This window comes from Anomalospiza imberbis, chromosome 1 (genome assembly GCF_031753505.1).
Source record: "Anomalospiza imberbis isolate Cuckoo-Finch-1a 21T00152 chromosome 1, ASM3175350v1, whole genome shotgun sequence".
NCBI classification, from domain to species: Eukaryota; Metazoa; Chordata; class Aves; order Passeriformes; family Viduidae; genus Anomalospiza; species Anomalospiza imberbis.
Window position 1 is genome coordinate 16,624,949 of NC_089681.1, and position 23,917 is coordinate 16,648,865.

At 34.0% G+C, this 23,917-nt stretch overlaps 1 protein-coding gene across 3 annotated transcripts in view; it reads left to right on the forward strand.

The window, feature by feature from the left end:
- CSMD3 (CUB and Sushi multiple domains 3) overlaps positions 1-23,917 on the forward strand; it is a 586,072-nt gene that overhangs the window by 440,134 nt on the left and 122,021 nt on the right. For all 3 annotated transcript variants that reach the window (XM_068182735.1, XM_068182715.1, XM_068182726.1), the window contains one exon: positions 1,567-1,683. In XM_068182735.1, coding sequence (XP_068038836.1) covers positions 1,567-1,683 — 117 coding nt within the window. The remainder of the gene's footprint in view (positions 1-1,566; positions 1,684-23,917) is intronic.

The window sequence follows — 23,917 nt, forward strand, 5'->3', positions numbered from 1 at the left end:
CAGATGGATTTGCTTAGCTCCAGTATATATGGAGCATGTGTGTGCATGTGCCACATCTACCACATGCGTACACATGTGCACAAGCAAAAGTCAAGACCCTTCTGTTGACATATTTCAAATACCGTGACTTTCACGATGATCCATTAAATAATTTCCAAATTGCCTATGCAAACTGGAGCAATAGGTGCCATCTGCTCCTCTTTCAGGTACACAACCTGCCAAACTCTAAAGTTACACCATACTGAAAGGAATCCATGCTAATGCAAATTGCATAAACCTGTTCTCAAAGTGTTGGGGCCTTAACTCGCTACATTTTAAAGATGTGTTCTTTTCATGGTATACTCCACCAAAGTTTTTGTGTAAATTAACTAAAAGTAGTGTTAAAATATGTAATTTGTAGCTACACTAATAAATATCTTGAATTTAGTATGACAGGTACTGAGATAAAATCTTCTGAAATAGTACTAAGAAAACCATCTTTTTCTTATTTAATACAATTAATGAAGTATTAATGTTTTGAGAGAATACCACAAAAAAACCCCAGATGTGCTTAGCAAATGAAACATTGAGTACTACTTCATTTATAAATTAATGTCTTAACAGGAAATAAATTTGTTAAATAGATAAGTTAACACTAAACTCATTAAAAATGTTTTATAGTCTAAAAGTGAAAAATTATTCTAAAGAGATGCCATAGTCTTGAAAAGAGATTAGGGTTAAATCTAAATTAAACCCCTAAATTACAAAGTCTCTGTGACAAGCAGATAATAGACATAGGAAACCACTAACATTGAATAATGTTTCACATAATTGCGCTTGTACATCTGATGAAAAAAAAGAAATAACACAGTTTATTGCTTGACATTTTTGAATAATGCCAAATGATAAGTTTTGTTATAAACCTTAGAAAAATACATTGTTGTGATAAAAAGCATTTGTATCTATCTTCCATTTGATCAAGTATTATGGCTGTGGTAGCATAAACATGATGTTTCTGTGATAAAGAAAAGTATGTGCTCATAACTTTTTATATATAAAGTTATAAATAATTGAGATATAAGTAAGTGGTACATCATGTTCAGTCAAGAAAACCTGACTTTCTTATATCAGTAGTTGTAGACATTATTTTGCATGATGAGTGTATTGGGATGAGTAAGAATTTACTAGTGTGCAGAAGGGCTGTATAATCTTAACATAGTATAAAGCATCATAGGAATGAGTAATAGTTTTGTATGCTGTAAATAATAGCATACTGCATATAAACCATATGATTACTTTTATTAAGATGGTTTATAAATTTTAAAGAAAAAATAATTGATCTGGAAAACTGCAGAGTGCCATCAATTTTCATTTGATATATGAGAAAATTGCACATACTCGGTATGTCACAGGATGTACAAATTCAATCCAGAGTAGAAGTGTAATAAAATTTCCTGTAATATCATATACCAACATACAACAAATGCACTTGCCTGGGGACTCTGCATTGCTCTGCTTTGTAACACAATTTAAACTGATTTTTTAATGATATTACATTTTTAAAAACCAATTATCTTCACTTTCTAGCACCCTGTGGAAGCCGATCAACAGGCTCTGAAGGGACTGTATTATCACCAAATTACCCCAAGAATTACAGTGTTGGTCACAATTGTATTTACTCTATCACTGTTCCTAAGGAATTTGGTAAGTAGGTCTGGTCTCATTCATATCTTTTTATTGCTTGGATACTTTCAACAATTCTGGATGATTTGTATGATTGCTTTTACACAACATTATTAATGTGAATAAGCTGTTTTAAGCTGATACTTCTATTAACACTTTTATCATATTATAGTGCATTATTTTCTCAAAGCACTTATGTTTGCCTTTATCTTTTGAAATTAGTGTTCAGTATTTTTGTCTCACTGTGATAACTAGCATGTAACTTAGAATACTGCTATGCTACTAACCAAATATATTTGTGGTACCACTTCAGGTTTCTTTTCACCCAGGTCATGTGCCTATGTTCTAGAAATTGAAGCATAGTTCCAGTAAGTCAATGTAAATAGGGGAAGCAATGTTTATCTTAAATATTTGATAGTGTTGCTCTTTTGCCCCTTGGCTTCTCTGCATCATGAGGCAATGTCATAGTCTTTATGGACAAATGAAATTAGAGCAGCGGGTGTCTACTTGGGTTTTGTAGATTCTCTGATCCTCCATCAAAACTCTACTCCCATACTAACATTTTTTCTGTTGATTAGACAAATATTTTAATGGTGTCTTCTGTCCCATACAAAGACAGCTTAACCTCCCTGGATTTATGAATTATTCTATCTCACTTTATTACTAAATGTCTATGATAACAGCTGATGGGTTTTTTGTTCACTTTGACTTTATGGTGAGCAGTATGCCACATATTGAATATCCTTTAAGCTTTAAATATCCATGCTGTAGATTTATGCTTGGATAAACAGGACTTCATTATGACCCCCAGCTCACATTTCAGTTTGTCAAATAACAGGTGCCTGGGGATGGGGATGGGTATTTCTTAACCTTCCTTCATGTTGATTCTGCAAACATCTTAGCCAAATTAAAGACAGTGCTTCAGCTGCTTTGTGTCCATCTGCCATACTCCTGATATCTGAACTCCCTTAATATCCAATTAGCTTTTTCTTGATTATAGTGTAGAGGTGCATAGACTACTACAAAATATATAGTTTTTTTAAAGTATTGTCTCCTAAGTCATGCCAATTTCTCCTTATTCCAAAAATATGAAGAAAAAAGTAAACAGATGTGCATAATTCTTGATTTATTTCTAGCTATTATAAACATGGATGTTTGACACTGCTGTTTTTAGATAAACTGTAAAGTTTATATCCTCCCATTTTCATCAAATCTAAAGTTACTAATTTAATATCATTATAGTGGTACTTCTTAGTTTATGAAACAGATGTCATAATGTAAAGCCTTAAAATTACTACAATAAAGGATTCAAAATGTGTAGTTTTGTGATTTCCAGATTTCCCAAAACAGCACATGGAAATGGGGAAAAATCCCACTGCTCTGCATAGTTATTTGGAATAATTTGAGAAATACTGGTTTTCTTACACACTGAACATTATTCCTTAAAAAACAGTATTAAGGAATTCTGTTTAACTGTTTCACAGTGATTAGACAAAAAAATCACTGGTGCAAAAAAAAAAGGTTTAAATATGTTTAATCTTAGCATACAAGGATTCATTGACATATTGTGGAATATAAATATTATAGAATACCTAAAATTTTTGTTTGTCCTACCTTTGGATTGACCTTTACATTTTTCTTGTATTTAAATAGTGTATTTTGACAATTAGTTCAGGTACCTGTAGAATATATCATGGATGATATTTGATCCACTTTTTTGAATGCAGAAAAAAAAAGTGTGTTGAAAGAAAAAGGTATCTGGTAATAACCACTCAAAATTAGGATGACATGACACATTGAAACAAGCGCCAAAACAGATATTTCCATTTTCACTGTTTTTTTTCCAGTGATACTCATACTCATACTCATAGGAAGCAGAATTCCTCGCACCCAGAAGCTCACATTTTAAAATCTGAGTCTTTGTTTAAATTGTACACTGGTGTGCAATTTTTTTTTGTAAGTTATTAATATAGATTTTTTTCCTGACTTGGACTCTTTCTGTAATCTATCCTTACAAAAATTATTCCAGGAAAAACCATTAAGAAAGGTAAAGTAATTTTGACAATTGATTTAACTGCAGTTTTTTACATATGATGTAATTATTTATCTCAGTCTGAAATTTTACAGTAATGAATCTTTTTTATCTAATAGCTTTTACCTCTCACTCATCAAAATTTGGTAAGTACAGTTTCAGAGAAGAATAGCCATAAAATTGCAATGCTGAGGTCTTTCAGATCAATTTTAGTGAGTAGAATCTTTGTTCCTGTAACCCTGTTGTTTTGAGTCCTGATAGAAGATATTACATTAAGAGTCTTCACTTGCAATTCTTGTTATGTAGGGATCACTCACTGACAAATAGTCACAAAAAATCTGGCCTTTGTGGAAAAAGACACCAGATTTCATATTTAATTCACTTGGTAATGCACACCACATCATGTAGATTTGACAGAGATTACTCACAACAAAAAAGAGTCAAAATAACCTTTTTGAGAATGAAGGGGTGTGGAAAACAGGACTCCTGTGCGACTAACCAATATGATTGAACAGAAGCCATTTATTGTTTACATTACGCACTTACTGAGAGATTCCACAACTACTGCACACGTTGATCGCACATTTCTTGATTGGTGCCTCTATCTTGTCCACGCCTTCTGCACGGACTCTCCAGACTATGTGATATGTTACAGCCCAGGTGGCTCACAGCCCTCTGTTACTCAGTTATTGCAGTCTTGATATTCTGTTTCTCAGCCTCTTCTTTCTTATTTTAGGACAGTTTATGTCTTTGTAACCTTGATGCATTCCAGAGGGCTCTGATAAGAAGAACTACAAGCAGTATGTCTGGTGCACAATGTAGTCTAAGTTGTTCAGATACTTTGCTACAAAGGGGTACTCCAGCAAAGCTGGTAACATATGATAATTTGATTCTCCTAAAGAAAACAGCAACAATCTGTCATCTTCTATGTGGCTCCAACTTTCATTGTGAAATACAGCAATGAAATATTTGCTGAATGGAAGCTCTTCAAGAACTCTTTTTGGAATCCAATACAGTATATGAGAACTTAAAACAAAGAAGAGTTAGAGAAAAAATACTGAAAACCTGGTCAATAGAGACAAAACCCACAAACAATGTAATATCATATTCAGTGTGTAGAAGGGAACTCATTGGCCTGGATTAGTTTTTGATGGACTGAAAAGAAAACCTATTTCATCTGCAGCATCTCAAGTTCTCGAGTCAAAAATTCTGTGGAAAAGTAATTTCAGTGTGGACTTTTTCCCAGTGTTTCATTATTCTGTCATGCAGAATCACAGTTACAATATTTCATACCATGACAGGTTTAAGCTACAAGATAAATGATTCACAAAAGCACACAGTGTGCCACAGGCAAAATCTTCTGTAAACATGGAAAACTCAGCTTCTTTGACACTCTCCCACTGATATTTTAAAGTGGTGTAATGACTGTTAATTGTTCAATCCTGAAATACAGCTTTGGTTTCATTTAAAATGCAGATGTTTCAGACTTTATTTTCCCTGATGAACATGACCTAATTTGTATGCTCTGCTCTCTATTATGGTGTCATCTATACTTCTTTTTAAATTAATATTTTTAACAGTAAAATAGATTTGATATCAGCTGGCCTCAGCAAATGGCTTTCCTTTTTGTTAGAGCAAAAAGATCAATTGAACATACACAGTAAGGTATGTAAGTGTGGTCTTGAGCTATGCTATCAGATAATAAATATATTTTCTCAGTTGCCATCAAAAATTATGAAATTTAAAGCAGAACTATCTATTCCTACCTAGAAGCTAAAACATTAATTGGGAAAATGTCTAGTTTCCATGGAATCATTCACATTACACCTAAAGACAAATATAATTTTAAAATTTCAATAAATTTATTGATACGAATGATATTTTGGGACAAGACTTAGAATTATGGCAATGAAGGTAGATCCAGTTTCCTTACTGTAAACAGGGAAATTTGATTCCACTATTCTCTTCAATTCCCAAATAACTGGCTTATATTCATAGACACATTTATGCCATTTTCAGCTTTTGCTTATGTCTTGAATTTCTAGGAGATAGACCTGAGTTATTCCATATTAGAAACACAGGAAAGAAAGAAGAAGAACCGAATAGCTGAACTTTGGGATTATTGTTAATTATTTTTATTAATAATATCCTTAAAAAAAATTACCAATTACTGGAAGGTAAACCTACAGATTTTATTCTGCCAGTGAAGATACACTGATACAGTGAAAATATACTGAGCAAACAATGGTGTTATCATACGTTGCCCTGCTACAGTCATATGTTTTCTGTTAGGCAGCTCACTGCATCTACAATTGTTAGACACCTTAACAGTCGTGTCACAGTAAAGTTATTTCAGTATTGTTTGACTTGATTACAAACTCAATTTACATTTGGAAAGAAAAAGATAGGTAAGGACAGATCATAAGGAGCAGAATGTGCCAAATGGCAACCTCACATCAAGAGGGAATGAAAACCAAAATTGTATTTATGATACTACTTAGCTGAATTACAGTAAAACATCTCTTTTAATATCTTGAATCCATCATCACTGCTGTGTACATCTTAATATAATTTAAGAATTGTAAAAGATGCATATAGACTGATATTTTTAAAATGTGGAGGATTTAACTCTCCATCTTAAATAAAACCAGATGGGAATGTCTGGCTAAATAGCTAGAGTCAATATTTTTAAGCATAAATGAAACAATTATTGAATTAAGCAATACTTTGCTGAAATGGAGATAGAAAAGAAAGAATATTATCTAAAATATCAAAATGCCACCATAGGCAGGAATCTGATTTTGCTTCTACCCTCTTTTTATACAAGCAACCACTTCCAAGTCTGTGAGACTGCACTGTTCAAACAATGATTACTTGTCAACAAGATGGAGCAAAGCCACAAAGACTGCTCCAAATGCTTGAGTGTCCAACTGTATAAAGGTTCAAGACACTAATTTCAGAAGACAGAGACAGTGATCCAGCTTGTGCCCTGTATTTTATAAAAATTCAGTCAACTCACCTTTCCTTCCCAAAAAGAAAATGACTTAAAATCAAAATTACTTCCAAGAAAAGGGACCATTTATTTATTTATCTTTTTTAAAATGTAGCCATAAAACTGTTTTTAAGGAAAAAAAATTATATTTTTGTATTTGTTCAATTTTTTTTTCATAAAAACATAAAAAACTGTCAGAGGGCACTCCATATAAAAACTAAAAATATTTTAAAGACATGTATCACTTAATCCAGAAATTTAACAGAATCCAATTTAGTTGAATAATTCAGTTTTCTGGTTTGTTTTCTCAGCTTTCTAAAGTATAAAGTGAGCATCATGGAATACTGAGAATGTACATAAAAATATTTATTGTGAACAATAGGAAGAAGTACCTGCTGTATAAGTAATACCAATAGTTGATAGAAAATTAATACCTCATCCTTTTTTCTTGGTATTCTTTTAACTCTGTTGCCATGTTGTCATTTTTGTTAACACCATTCTGTTACTGCAATATTTTCAAAGGATCTTATATTAGTTAGATTAGAATGATTCTTAGTAAATTCTTGATACTGAGCTTCAAGAGCTCAGCATTAAAAATTTTATGGCAAATTCTTCAATTTTCTCCAGTAAGCTTCATTCAAAAGTACATAAGCAGGAGTTTAATCTGTGATAGACTTTAGAAACTTTGGCCAGAACTGAGAGATTGTTGTGCAAAGGATATCAGGCAGACACAGAAGTACCTTTCATGCCAGAAATAATAAGCTTAATAAAGGTAATATTTATATGTAATATTTAATTACAATTGCTGAAGTAATTATTTTAAATGAATTAATGAAAATGAGTGTTTCAGTATGGAAACATTCACAAGATTGGTATAAATGCAGCTTTATGTTAGTTTAGCTCATTGCAAGAATATTCTTTGAATTTGAAAATTCTCTGAGTGGACTTAACATGATAGGTATATGTCTTTTCATTTGACTCTTTTTCAAATTTAATTTTGAGAGTTAATGAAGAGCACAGAAGAGGGTTAAGCATGGAGTCAGGTTGCTTAGGGCCAGAAAAAATGTAGATTGTGTGCACTGTGCTTGAAACAACTTAATGCACCTTCCTACCACAATAGAAATTGAATATTCTCAATGTTCATTCAATGTGCATTGAATGACTATGAATTTTTTTCCACTATTATTTTGACTAAATATGATAAACGAACAATTTTTCTGAAATTTACAATGCATAAAATTAACCATACAAAGACATGGTTCATTTCTTCCTTAAGGATTGTATACCTATATAATGAATACAGTAAAAATTGGTACAATCTGACTCTTTGTATTCTGCGCAATTTAGCAAGCAAAGAATGTACTGGTGTTGAGCCAAAAATAAAAAGCTTAGAAGTCTATCTTTTATATACTAAATGGACATGAAAATCCTAATGAAAAAAAAAAAATCTTCATCCATAAATGTAAATTCTGGACTTTTGGAGTTAGATACAGTGACAGGATTTGTGTTTTAATCTGCATAATCCAAGTGGGGATGATCTAAATCTGTGAATGTCTTCAAGTGCTACCCTTAAACACTGCAGATTTATGTGTACATTAATTTTGGGTTTGAATGCAAAGCAAATACGTGTGTATACATGTAATTGAATCTTATGCTGGAATACATTTCCTCTTGTTTTAGTTATACACCTAATTAAATAGATATCTAATCTAAGCCGTTCAGATCCTTGCTCTAATCAACAAATAGGAATATATATTCCCGTGGTGTGATTCAACCCATCTAAAACATCTATCTGCAATTTTTGTAAGAACAGAATTTATTTGTAATTTAAAAGAAACAGCACAGCCTTATTTTATCAGATTTGTTCTGGCAGCTATGAAGGGTTAAATGAATTAGAGAACATTGCATATGTGATCTCTATCCATCCTGCAGTCACACTGCACACACATAACTTCATGATTTTATCTTATGCGTATGTGATCAAGCTGGCAGTTTCTGATATGTTTCATTGAGCAGTCAGTTAGTGTCTTGGGATTGGTCGATTCAAATTCAAGCTATTCTTAGTGATTCCTTGCCCTCAAATGTTTTAAACCTAATGGTGCAGGTGAACAAAATGTGTGTCTTATTATTAAGTGTATATTTGACAATAATATTTCTCCTTCTTAGAGTGTTGTTGGACACAATAAGAATTTCAGGTGATGGACTGCATTATGTTAGTTTTTCTGCAGGTACAGGAAGCCATGCCCTATAGCCTGATTTCAGAATGAATACCTAATGGTTTATGTTTCCACCTGAAAAAGGAAAATGAAAGGCAGGATTGATTATATGCTGGAAAAAATTTTTGTTGAGGTTCTGGGAGGGACATTAGTGAGTATTAAGTATTATCTTTTACAGAATATATAATATTTGTACCTTAAAGTTCTATTTAAAATATAAATATTTTCAGAATTTGGTATAAAAATAGTTATAGTACAAGAATTTAAGTTAAATGCACAAAATGTGAATTTTTTTTATTCTTTAATGTAAGAATTTATTACTTTGATGAATATTTTGCTACTTTTAACAAGGTTGTGCCAAATATTTTTATTTTTCCTTGTATTTCAAACACAAATACTGACTACTTTTATTTAAATAGGAATAGTCCAGTGGCAAAATATTGTCTATCAAACATACCTGATAGATAGTGAATATGCTTTTTTATCATAATTTCAAGTATACATGGATTACTGTGCTACAGGCTTTCAATAGAATAGCTAGAGCTTGCAGCCTAAGATTTTTTGAAGAATAGAGGTGAGAATTAGTTGTATAACTATTAACTTCTGGTTTGCTTTTCTAATTCAAGGACAAGTTTGTGTCATTATGATGATAACAATATAAATTACACAAGTACCAGAAGGTCATTTTGCATCACTTTCCACTTAACTATGAATCTCCTAGGTTCTGAGAGGAAGAACTAGATGGTTTTATGTACTCAAACTCACAGCTGGGGAGTACTTCATTCATTGGTTCAGTGCTTACCATGCTTGCCAAGTGAGCAGATGCCCATAAAAAAGTCACCATTGGGTGACATTTAATAGACCTCAAACTATTCAATGTATTTTTGAAATGAAATTTAAAGAATTTAGTCACTTCATATGATCTGAAGTCAGTTTTTCTGTGCTGTTTTTAGATTTTTTTCAATAAAATTGATTAGTTTTGGCTCAAATATTAATGATGTGTTTGAATATAATAATGACCAATTAAATACAGACGACAAAATAGCTTAAGCTATTGAGTTTGACTATAAACATATGGCACCAATAGAGCTGTCTTTTTAATGCCCTAAACCCAAAGTCAAATAAGACCACATCTGTGGTCTTCAAAGAAATTCACAGTTCCCCAATAAGTAAAATAATTTGACTGTAATGTGATTGAATTGATGAAAGATTTCTAAAGACTTTTTCTTGGTTTTTTTTTATTTTTAATTTTCTAAGCACTGTGACTCCAGCTGCTCCAAATATTTAATCATCAAATCTTGTTCACAGAAAAGGCTGTTATTAAAATAGCTGAAATTAGTCTGGGTTTCTGGTTATTCAAAATATTGGAGGAAAGACTACATTGCAATCATTGCTTAAAGCTTTTCAACACATGTTACTGTCCCATGGAGGAGACTAAATGGTAACGTATTCTGAACAATTCTGGTTTCTGTTGGATTTACTTCTTAGGACAAGATTGCAGTACTTTGGAAAGTTGAAAGCAAAATCTTGAATCTCCATTTGTTAGGAAATCTTATCACAAAGTTATATTAGTAATGAAGGTGTCATTTTTACTGTTAATCTCTGCATGAGTAAAAAAGCTGCTTTCTCAGTCTTTAAGCCTGCCCAGCTGCGGTGACCAGGCCTTTCTTTCCCTTGGGGTTTGTGTTTTTTTGGTTTTAGTAGTTTGGGGGTTTTTGCTATGTTTCTCCCCTTTTACTGGATTTTCCTATTTTGTAGCTCCAAAAATGAGTAGGAAAATCATCCTAACAGAACAACTGCAGAAATGCCCCTCCCTGATGCATGTTTCACTTGTTGGTAGTAAGAGACAGTGAGATCTGGACAGAGATACCATGAAAGTTAGTGTGACCATAGCCAAATTTCCATCCTGAAATATTCTGATATATTTCAGGAAAGGAGCTCATTAGGATCACACTAGGATCAAGAAACTGCAAAAATTTCTCTTACAAAACATCTGCTTGTTAAATGGTTCACTGTTAGGCCCTGTTTACATACTTGTAATCCATATTTCTTACTTTTCCTCTTCATTATATTCCTTTGGATATAAGCCAGTTCTCTCTCAAGTAAGATTACCTATATTGACTCAAATATTTGTGTTCACCACTGTGTACACAGATACAAACTTCAAAGATATGGGATTTCTCTCAGCGATTTCTATTTAATTTCCTTTGTTTAGAAAACAAATAAAAAGGTCTTTGCAGTCCCCACTATATTTTGCTTTGTGTTTCTTCCATATGTATTCCTGACTGCAGAATGGGCTGATTATTCCACTTGCTTAGAAACAGAATCCCTGAACAATCTGTTTTACCGGAAAAAGGGGAGGGGGGTATTAGCCACTTGCTGTCTGTATCCAGTTGTTTATTTATAGTGATTTTTGAAGACATTTTCTAATCGAATTTTAGGTAGAGATGAATTGCATCTGCTCTGATAACATGAGTAAATTTCAGGAAAATGTGAATAAATTCTCTAAGGGGGAAAAAATTTGGAAGTCGGTAGTTGCCCATATTTTGAGGCAAAAAATAATCCTGTCTATAAGAGTTTAGAACTTGAGGTGTACTTTGGGAAGTCATTGAAAGACTGTCCAAATATGGCTATTTGGTGAGATTAAATTATTTTCAGTTGTTACTTAGTGAAGATGTTGAATTTCTGGTTTTGGAGGCCATCACGGAAACAACTGAAGGATGAAAGTCCTATTGTTTCTGAGAGGTAGCACCTAGTGTATGTCAGTAAGGCAGGAAAATGGAGGAGGACCATATAATTTGATCATTACAAGGGATGAATAGCGAAAGAAGAAATGGGAAGAGTAGGAAAAGTAGTGTGCATATATATCTATCTATATATGTATGGACACATATACTTGTACACATACCTATATTTTGTGAAAGTGTAAAGCCACCCTGAAACGAACACTTGGCTAATGAGTCTTGCCCAGCTCTAACTGATTATGTGAGAGTTGCATGAGAAGAAAAAGGCAAACATAAACATTGTTATTGACATGGGGTGAGACCATGCAAGAGCACTGGTCTGATAAAGTGCGTGTACCACATCTATCCAGGTTTTGTAAATGTTTGGGATGATGCCAGAGCAATGTGATTCTTTTTTTGTGACTATCACACCTCAAGTTCCACTCTAACAGTGTATGTATTATATGTAACTTTGGATTAAATATTCTGTTTTTGCTTTAATACTTGAGGCTTGGAGAGACCTATCATTTTAAGATACATGTAATGGTAAGCATCCACTTGCGCTATTTAGAAATTATAATAGACAATCAGAAATAGGCTTCTAAAAAGCCTGTGTTTTGTAAGGTTGCTCATTATTGAATCACCAAGTCAAACTTTTGTTTCTCCAAGCCATCTGTTCCTCCTGTTCTCATCCTCCTTTCTCCCATTCCCATTTTCTATAAAGGACTGTAGATCCTGAAATGACAAGCTGATTGTTATGCAAGATTTGCTTTCTCCAAAAACAAAAAAGTTTCTCATTTAGGTCTTGAAACCCTCCCTAGACTCAGGCAGACTGGCAACACATCTGTTGCCAGACTGGTAACTCATAAGTGGTTCTATTCACTATAAGGATCATATTTATGAAGTCCTGCTTCTCGTATTTTCTGCCATCAAATGGCTGGAATATTTTCACTTTGATGGTTTTGACTATGAAGGATTATTTCAATGTTTTCTCTCTTTGTTTTTAATTTTTTTTTGTGTTCCACTGGGAGTTCTATTGGGTTTGCCTACTAATGAAAAGAAAAATAATTACTGAAATATTAATTTCATCCATATGATTCAGTGTGAGTTTGCGGGCCCCACATCGAGCAACTCCTTGAGGGCTCCCCTGGCAGAGGGAAACCCTCTTGAAGCAGTTCTTTGTTAGGAAAAGCAGACGCATGTTGTATGCCAGGTTGGTTCAGTTAGGGGTCTTAATAAATGTTACTTAGGTTGGTTCTCTGTACCCCTATTTTCCCCTCAAAATGGTTTGCTCCAAGCTGTCTGCTACAGGAGCTTTTACCTGTCAATCTAGTAACCACTCCTCTTCTTCCTCACAGAAAGTTCTGTGTCAGTCACCCCACCTCTGCATTCCCATTTGTCCCAGAACCCTGTACCCACCTCTGTTATGTTCCCATAGGTTGCCGTGGTTCACATCACTCCCTTGTCGTCTGTCCCCATTGGGCGAGGGGGGCTTCCATCCCTGTCCACCCGCCCCTGTATAACTCAATGCTTTCTTTGTTCAAACCGCCATTTTGTCCTCACACGCGACCTAGGAAGAGCTGCTTTGACCACTGCTGCAGCCAAGTGGGAAATAAACAGTTCTCAGCCACGCAGGGCAAAGTGTGCCTTCTCTCTCCCTTTATCTCCTCTCAGCATGAGGCTACGAAGGCAGCAAACCCACGTGGAGGCTCAGCTTTAGAGCTCTGCACACACGGCAGCCCCGGTCTTACCGAAAAGCAGCATGCCTAGCCGGGAACCCCAGCTGTCCAGGACTGGGGCAGAGAAAAACCAAAGCTGCAGATGCACAGGACTTTTTTGGTTTTCAGGTTCTTGTTTTATTGTTATCTTATCAAGACTTCAGCACACTGTCTGCACTCAGACTTTACATGCATGAAAACAGCACAAAATGGCTAACCAACTCATGCCACAAGGTCTTTTTAAGTCTAATCTAAAACTAAACTACCCAATTAAGAAGTGACACATAGATTATTTCCCTTTCTAACCCAATAACTGACCCCTAAAGGCCTGCAATGTTTATTTTTCTGCCCAATTACACGATACCACCAAAACTCAAGAAAAAGAAAGAAGAAGAAGAAAAAAGAAAGGAATTAGAGACAACACCCTGCATCCTCCATATTGCATCTATCTACAAAATGCTAAAAATCCTAAAATCTAAATTTCTCACCCATGTGACATACTAAACTACTCTCTACAATCCCTACAATCTGTTTCACCCTTTTGTGGTCTCTAGTTTACTTTGAGGCTTAAGAGGCATGCTCCATGAATGAGGGTCAAAGTCAGTATTTTCCTGGGAGTCACAGCACCCCAGAGCAGACAGGGGGATATCCCCCTTGCCCTGGGTTTCCACAATTCAGTAAACTGAAGTGATAATTTGCTTCAGAAGAATGAAGTGATTAATCATCTGATCTAAAAATTAACATTTACTAGTAGGATGATAAAAGATAATTATTTTTTGTAGAAAGCTGTTGTACTTTTAATTAGTAGCTTAAATTAGCTGAGAGATGACTGAAGAAACAGAGCTTTTTCAAAGGGACTTTGCCATTAAATCTAGAACCCTTATTACATAATTATTAGTATGGTTTGAATTAAACCTCCTATATTAATAAAGTTATTTTTTATTTTGGCATAATAGTGTTCTATTGTTGCATTCTTATTATTATTACTATTGTTACTCCAGAGTTTAAATTGTTTATTCCTTCTACTATGTATATTACTAAGACATTAGTCTCCCTGTGGTCCCTCCATAAGCATTAGAGACAGACTTAAAAACAAATTTATCAAAGGAAGACCAGCCTTCAAATTTGGGCACCTTATTTAAATACCTTATTTACCCATTTCATGGTCCCTTGCTGCATTTTTTAAAAATAATTTTCTTACATTAAAAAGTCAGTTCTTCCCAGAACTATAATAAAGGGGTTTGAAAAATACAATTAATTTGAACTTCATGTAATTTGTGTTTCTATAGATAATAGTTTTATGAATTATTTTGTTATTACCATCACAAGAGTTATCAACAAAAACAATTTTTCTAGATCTGTTATATCTTTGGATATCCCTTCTGTTATATACAGGCTACTGTTAAGATCTACGGAAAAAAAAACAATAAAGTTGCAGATCTTTCCTATTACAGATCTTTTCTATTACAGAGACTGTAATAGAAAAATTAGCAATAAACAAAATTCAGATGTTTTACTTCTACCAGTTTTTTTCTTTTCAGAAAATCTTACTTAGACAGTCAGATGCTATCAAAGTGTGATTGTGGTTTGTTTTCTAAAAGCATGTAAGCAATTGTGTAAGAACACAATGAAGCAGGATTGGAAAATGCTGCCCATGTTCAAGATTACCAAGATATTCACATTTCTGTGGTTCAGAACACTTTTGTAGTAGCAGGGTGATGGCCTCCTTACTGAATGCATCGTCTAACCTCTTCCACTCATTTTTCTCAATATAATGGACCAATGAAGTGATGGATCATGCAATGTGCACAGCTGGTCTCAGAATGTTATTATCTGAGTAGTACCTTCTTCATGATAAAGTACATGTCACTAGTTGTTAGCTGTACAGTCTTGGATTCTTTCCCTTTTCACACACTATTTTGTAAGAGACTAAAGAAAAAAAATCTTTAGGTTACAATCACTGGGCCCAAGTGAAAAGCATTCCACCTAATTGTCTTTTCCCTTTCAGATAATCCTAAATACTTGCACATCATAACAGTCTTTTATTTAGAAGAAGAAAAATAATATCATTAATTATACTTTCAATTTTTTTTTTCACTACTGTATTGCTCACTGATGTACTTTCAGAGAAGTGAACGCATAATTTTGTCTCCCTTGCTATTCCCCTTAGAGTAGATTTGAAGCCAGAAGTGTAAACTGTACAAAACAGTTAATTTCAAATTAGCAGCTTGGTCCACAGATTTGACTACTGCCTTGGTAAAATAATCTCAGAAAACACAGCCTGTGCAAAGTAGATGTGAAGCATAATTCTCACATTCTTCTGTTTTTATTTAGGTTTACAGCATTAATCACTGATGGATTTGTTAGGCATTATCATAGATTTAAAATGTGTTGTGTTATGTATCACAAAAATACCTAATTAAAAAACATTTGTCGTGACCAAAGACCTACTTTAGTTTTTAAGAAAGACTACATATGGGACTGACATAATGTAGGAAAATGTCTACACACCTTCATTAAAGCTTTTCAGTAGGATGTTTTGAAACTAGTATACTTTTATATCGAGCAATATATTGCCTTATTTATTAGTAGGTTTTCTCCATGCAGCTTTTATTCAAATTAAATTTCTAATTCTCAATCTAGTCAGTGCTACAGGTCTGTTAACTCACTCTCAGTCTATTAAATAAAATATAATTACTGCCTAGGGCCAGCTGTATTTTTTTTTTTTTGTCAAACTGTTCTACTTCAGCTGCATAATTACTTCAACCCTCTTTCCCTAGTTTAGAAACTACATTGGCAACATATGAGAGGTATATTTTTCATGCAAGACATTGAGAATGACATTATTTTAAAAATTAAAAAAAAAAAAAAAAAAAAAAAAAAAGGAAGTCAAGCAAGTTTCACAGTGTCGTGATTTGGGAAATTTGGTCCAATTTAGTGCTTCCACTAAAACCATACCACCACCTGCTACTGCATCCCCCTTCCTTCTTGTGGGTGACTGGAGATAAGAACTGGAGGCTCAATAGATCATGGTTTGAGATAAGAACAATTTACTGTAAACAACAATGAGATAAGAATAAGATCAGTAACAGAAACAGTATTAATGACAGGGGGCATAAGAAAAAAAACAATTCACATGGAAAAGAAGCCAGATGATAATAAACAGTACCAGATGGCTCTCTCTGCCAGGCTTGCTGGACCTGAAGGAACCCCCTCTCCTCAAAGAGCCTTCCTTCCCTCCAACCCCTGACAATCACATGAGGTGGTAAAGAAAAACCTCCTGTCCTGGCCATGCCCCTCCCAGCGACTGCAAAATGTAATCCTGTCCAGAACAGATGGGAACAGAGGCCTTTTTTCTTTTTAAATGTGGTGTTACATTTCCTTCCACTAGCAATAATATTAAATAATAAGGCACAAAAGCCATCTATGTTTAGGTAGGTAAGGCAAAATGTGATTAATTCAACATCTCAGATATAAAATAATAAATCTGAACAGTATTAAAGGAGTTAAAATTATAAGATACAAATTTTTTTGTTCATAGGGATAAATAAATCTGTGTTACCTTTTTAAATGAATTATAATAATAGGTGTTTAATTTCAGTTGAGTAAAATCAAAACAAATCAATATAGAGAAAAGAAAGTTGTGTAGTTTGATGCTTCCTTCAGATTTCTGTGATAGCAGATGTACACAATAGTAATTTTTAGGTTATTGCAAATAATATACTCTGTGATTAATAATATAATATAAAATAACATTATATAACTAGCAATAAATAAAAAATACTGTTTTAACTGTTTTCCCTCTACTATTGTGTTGCAGATCCTGAAAGAGCTCTACATGTATGCATGATGATTCAGGTCAGGAGAGAGGGATGTGAGTTGCAGGAAGGGAGAAGAAGAGAGGCAGAGGTTTGAAGCCAGAGGAGAACGATAATTTATGTAGTGTAATAAACTCTGCTGATTTTAGGAGAAAGCAGAAAATGTGTTAATTAGGAGAGTTCACTCCTTTTCCAGCTCCAGGAAAACTCCTAAATCTCACATTTTATTGTGGAATTATGCTCATTTGTGGGGAAATATGCATGTAAGCTTTTTTCCTGTGCAGTTTGACATCACTTCCTCATGCTGAGCTTCTAGTGTTAATAACTGCCCCATCTTCTGTCTCCAAATATATTCCTATTGTCTTTTTATACAGTCAGATAAATATTTCCTTTTTTCAAACATGAGAAATCAGCAGATGCCATCTCCTTCCTCTCTCAGCCTGAAAATGCAGGAATATAGTAACAGGACAGAGGACAAATCATCATGTTTCTGTTCAACATTTCCTTTGTAGAATTACAACAAAGGAAGAACAGCAGAGCTTGCAGCTTGCAGCTCAGTCTAGATCTGTGTGCTCTGGTTTTTTGAGATCACAGAATGGAACAGCTATTTTCTTCACCTTCGTCTGTGAGAGGAAAATAGCACATGTGAGCTTTAAGAACTAGAACTCTTTCTTGCCCTTCCTTACCTCTTCCTTGTTTGCAGAGAAAATAATTTATTCTGCCTTTTCCTCCCTAATCATCTGGATATCATGCCAGGAAATGTAGGATTCCATTTGCCATCTCCAGCTGAGACTACCAAAGGAGCACCAATAACAGATAATTCAGTAAAGGCTTTTTCCCCAGACCTTAATGAGAGTCTCCACAGAGATTAGGGCTAGACAGTAGTGTAAGTCACAAACATTGGGAAGAAATAGTATATATTCAAATTAATTCACCATATTCAAGTACAGCTAACTGGCACATCTTTGTGAGGTTTGGAAAGCCTCCATGACTTTTCTGTTAATCAGTCATAATAATTTGCTAATAACAGTAAATGTGTGCTATACATATGATGTTGAAATAGAATTCTGTTATTTTTGAGGACTTTTGTAGGTTTGTCTTGTATAGTCATACTTCTTTACACTGGGAAATTTGTATAAAGTTTCTGTACTAATCTACAGTTCAGTTACTATAGAAAATGCATATATATATATATTTATTTGTCATATATATATATATATATATATATATATGAGGGGATCCTTTTACCTATTGGCAGCTTTAGCAACTTTTCAGTTATATAATTATTCTCTTTATTTTAAATCTGATTATTTTTTGTAACATTAATATATCGGCTCAATTTAGTTTCATTGCTCAGTCACTCAGCACCTCTCTGTCCTTAACTCATGCCAGTAAGAATATCCCTTTCAGTGGTTTACACATAAACCCCTCTCTAGCCTTATTTTGACATCCAGTCTGTAGTGCACCCAAGAGGCTCATACAGGTGGAATAATTTTTACTTCTTCCAAGATCAGGAACACTAGACAGCTGCTTTATTCTGTTGCTTTGAAATGAATCAAGATTTACACAACAGGATACTATTAGCAGAGACTCTACTTTGTATTCACAAACAATTAATAATTTTCTTGTTACAGCATATGATAAGTGTCAACAATTACAGAGAAATGTAATGATCACTAAAGATCACTGTTACAGACACAGACTAAACTGAATGTATTAGCAATAACTGGCAGACAACCAAATGTTTGGAAATGTAAGAGGAGGAACATTTTTTTTTAAATGAGACCTCTGCTACTATTTTCATTTAGAAATGATAGCAGCAGTGCTAACTCAGACATAGTCAGTGTTATGTCAAACTTAAGTATTACACTGAATAGTAAAAGATTAGATCTTCTAATTATTTATGTGAGCTGGTCAAAATTAATTTAGGTTTCCTTACTGAGAACAATACTCCTACCCATGAATTCTGCAAGATCATCTCTTTTGGGTGTCATCTTTCAATCTTTTCCTTCAAAAACCTTCTCAGAGATTATTGAACTACTTCACTTCAAAAATCCCAACAAACACTCAGATTATTTTGCAGATTTACTGGACATTTTTCTGATGGGCAGAAAGGGCAAATATCTGTTTATTTGGTGTCTACACGAATATAAGTTACTTTTAAAATAGTGAGTCAGTCTGTCATTTGTATTTCTAGTTCAATGCATCACAGTGTATTGCTGATTCATCCTAAATACAAAGGAAAATGTAATCAATTTTTTCTTATCTGCTGTTTGTTACGAAGCTGAATACTTAAATAAAGGGAGGCATTTAAAGAGAAAGTCTATGTTCCAATAAGAGGGGCAGATATAAATTGCAACAGTAGGTAGACTCTGACTTTTTTAACATTATAGTAAAAGTAATTTTTCTGCTTTTTTTCATAGATTAAGACAGCAAAGGGTCATAACAAGCCTTTGTAGTAGATAATCTCTGAGTTTATTAAATGCAATTTCCATTATTAAACTATGTTATGCAAAACTCTTGGCTTGCAGAACTACTTCATATATAATGTATGGACCTTTAAAATATTTCTAGATGTAGATATTCTGCTATTCATTTATGCATTTTATTTATTTCAAGGCTACTCCGTGGCTGGTTTGAAATGTCTTGAAAGTGACATCCAAAGGAAATTGTAGAAGTGAAAAATTCAAAAAAGTTCAATTTTTCACAAAAAAAAAACAAAACACAAAAAAAAAACCAAAAAAAAAAAGAAAAAACAACCAAACCAAACCAAACCAAACTAAAATACTCTTTTCTGCCCTCCTCTTCCTAAAAAAAGTAATTTAAAAAAATCTGTAATTCTTGCAAAGAAAACTAGTTGAAAGTGATTGTAATCATACTAGGGTAGTCAAATCTTAATGCAGGTGTCTATTTTGTGAAGATGCCATCTCTTATGAGAATGGGCACAAGGTTTTTGCTATCAGTTGATCATTTGATTGATGACACTAACAAGGTCAACCGCAAGGACTTGCTGAGCCTTTCTCATTGAGAGAAAACACCACACAGTAGTTTCCTGCTTCCTCGAGTTATGCCTGAATCCTGTTTAATTAAAGCATAGATTTTCTCCTTTGTCATTTATCATTTGTTCATGGCTGGCTGACCATGAACCACCACTTCGCACAGTGAATGGGATTTCCAGACTTGGGAGTTAAGATGCATGAGAAATTTGCATTTCTTCTTTCTTAGTGCACACTTGTTATCCTTAATCACCAAAGAGACTATCTCTCTAGTGAGAGAATTCTCTGTTTTTAAAAGAAGTTTCTAAAAAATGTGGACTTCTTCCTCTTTTTTATTTTCTTCCCCAAAAAAGAATTAAATATGGTATAGTAATTCCTTTATAAGCATTCATAAGAAAAAAAAAAAAAAGCTAGATCATAAGCAAAGAGAGCATATCATCAGTGGGCCAGACAGATTTTTATGGGGTTTTTTCTTTGTGAAATAAAATATTTATAATTTATTTGTTCATGTTGTGAACAAAACTCTATTTTGGAAATATTATTTGGACTGATTACAGAATTTTTTTTTTGAAACTATGAAAAGTTAACTTCTACAGAGTAACCTCAAATTCTGAGAAATACCTCTAGCTCTAAAATTAGACCTATTTTATACCACAAGTGGTAGACAGCTGAACACCTTAATTTTTCATTCACAGTTAGAAGAAACCTGTTTTTTAGAGGAAGTTATCTAAACTACTATTTTAAAGCACAATTTTAAATTCTCATTCTTAACAAATAAGTTAATTTATCTGGGTCTTTTGATTGTTGGGATTGCTCAGTTCTTCCAACTAAGTTGGTGCTAGAAAAACAGTGAAGTTATTGTAGAAAATAATGGCCATGATATAGATCATGTATGTCTTTTCCAGACTGAAATAGATTCTGACTGGAGACATATATATGGAGAAAATAATGGCCATGATATAGATCATGTATGTCTTTTCCAGACTGAAATAGATTCTGACTGGAGACATATTACAAACTGTAAAGGTAATTTGGGTTCTATTATAGTTAATATTGCTGATTTTCATATTTCTTTGTCAATTACTAAGACCTATCACTATAAATGCTAATTCGGCCTTTAAACAAATACCTAAAGTCTCACCAGCAGGACTTATATGAATTGCACATTTCAGTTTCTGTAATAACAATGCTTAAACCATGTTAGTCCTTCTGGTGGTTATTTTTTAAGGCATGTGAATTACAACAGTAGTGGACTTGATTTTACACTAAAGCTTACTGATTTTAATAAATCATTAGGCACACAAAATATCCCTAAGAAGGGAAAACTCAGGGTGAAGAATTATATTATCATCTTATTCCATTATTATCCATGTAAGTTTGTAAGAGCATTTCTTTAGATCCCCTAGATGGCATAATATATAAAATAAATATATTTTATCCAGGTAAATACTGCTTGATCAGTACTAGCATTAATGGCAATTACATGCTACATGTTTGAATTTTGAGTTAGGTTTAAGTCTTTACTGGGTCAGTGTTGTGGGTTGATCTTGGCTGGATGTCAGGTCTCACCAAGCCACTCTATAAGTTTCCTTCCCAGCAGGGCAAGGAAGAGAGAACAAGATGGAAAACAACTAGCAGGTTTAAAGCAAAAAAAAGTCAAGCAAAACTTTGTGTCTGCAGCAAAGGGGACAGTTAATCTCTACTTCCCATCAGAGAGCAATGTTCAGACACTTCCCAGGAAGCAGGGCCTCAGCACATATAGTGGTGGCTCCAGAAGGCAAACACTGTAGGATAAAAAATACTCCTCATTCCTCCTCTCTCCCTTAACTTCTGTATCTGTGCTGCCATCATAGGGTATGTAATATCTCTTTGGTTAATTTGGGTCAGCTGTCCTGGTTCTGTCTCCTCCCCCAGGATCTTGCCCACTCCCAGCCCTTGTTAACCACTGGTGTGTTATCAACACCCTTCCAGCTACCAATGCAAAGCACAACACTGTGAGGGCTGCTAAAGAAAAATGAACTCTATCTCAGTCAGACCCAATACAGTCAGATATGTGAACAATTGAGGGGTCTCTTTTGGAAGTATCTGATTGTACATGGCCCTGGAGAGATGAGAAGTCCAGGAAATACATTTCCTTTCAGGGATGACTGCTTCAAGAAAGTAGTGGTCCATGTCAATGATCAGACTAACAAATGTGGCAAAGACCCTGCACAGATGAACAAGGAGCTGCTGATAAACTTGAACATAAAAAAAAAAAAAAAAGAAAAATTCAAGAGGTTGAAACAAGGTCAGATGTTCAAGAAGGAATACAAACACTTGAAATACATTTAAAAGATGGAGTTAAGAAAGTCAAAATCCATATAGAATTGAATCTGGGGTGAAGTGTCTGAATAAAAATGATTCAGAGAAACATGAACTAATAAATTTCTTCTTAACTACAGTCTTGAACAATCCTAGAACCCTGAGATCAGCAGAAAAGTCTAGAGTAAGGATGACTTAGAGGAGGACTAGGTGATGGAGCACTTGGACAAACTGGGCAAACCCATGGGACATGATGGAGTGCATGGGAGGCCAGTTACCCTTGGAAGGTTGTGGCAGCTGAGGGAGGTTCCCAAGGGCTGGAAAGACAACAACATTCCTATCTTCAGGAAGAGCAAGGAGAAGGATTGAGTGAACTAAAAGCTAGTTGGTCTCACCTCTGTACCTGGGAAGGTGATAGAGAAAATAGTCCTGGTCACCTTCTGCAAATATTGGACATGACCAAGATGATTAAAAGTAGAGAGTTGTCACTGTTCAGCCAAGGGAAAGAAAGGCAAGTCAAGGCAAGGCAAGGGATAAAAACTGTAAGGGAGGCAGGATGCTGGGTCAGGTTGCTCAAAGAGGTTGTGGGTTCTCCATCCTCACAGAAATTCAAAACCTGATTATACATGGACCAGAGCAATCTAAATGGCCATTCTGTCTGAAAAAGGAGTGTACTAGATAATTGGTGAAGGCTTCTAGTCTCAGTTATTTTCTAATTTTGTGATAGGAATTATTCTGAGAACATTGTTCATAATATAATACTATTTAAATTATACCAGTATTTTATTTTAAACAGGCAGATGTAAATTCTATACATGTTTATTTCTTACTCTAAAAATGAAACTAAAATTTCTTTGATGAAATTTTTAACTAGCAAAGTATTTTGGGCAATTCCATCTGTTGTTAGCTACTTTCCAAACTCATTGAAAGTGTCCACATGTTACAGTGATGAAGGCCACAGAAACATCTAGATATTTAGATGCATGGAAAGTCTGCTCATCTAGCTCTTGCCTGTTTAAGAGGGAGCTTTCTTGTGCTGTCATAATTTGAATTAATGGATTCCCTCACTATCCTAAATTATTGGCAGCATTAACATAATCATTTACCAGGGATTTTCAAACTTAAAAAAATCACACAAATGGAAATGTAAAAAAAAACCTTAAAAATGTACTTTGTTTATTTTTTAAGAAATACATAAATCAGTAATTATCAAAATTTCGAGAGAAAGTGTTTTTTGAAAAACCTTGCATTGTTTATCTGGCAAAATAAAAGACAACTACATGTATAAGCAAAATGTTAAACTACAAAACACAGGGAAAAATGTATTTTATTTTAAATAGAATTGTAACAAAGCATTGAAGGCCAAGATGAACATAAATTCAGAAATAATATGCATCCCAACATTAGATGTCAAGTTTGGACAGATGACTTTCAGTTGACAGGGGATAGCAGAAGATTA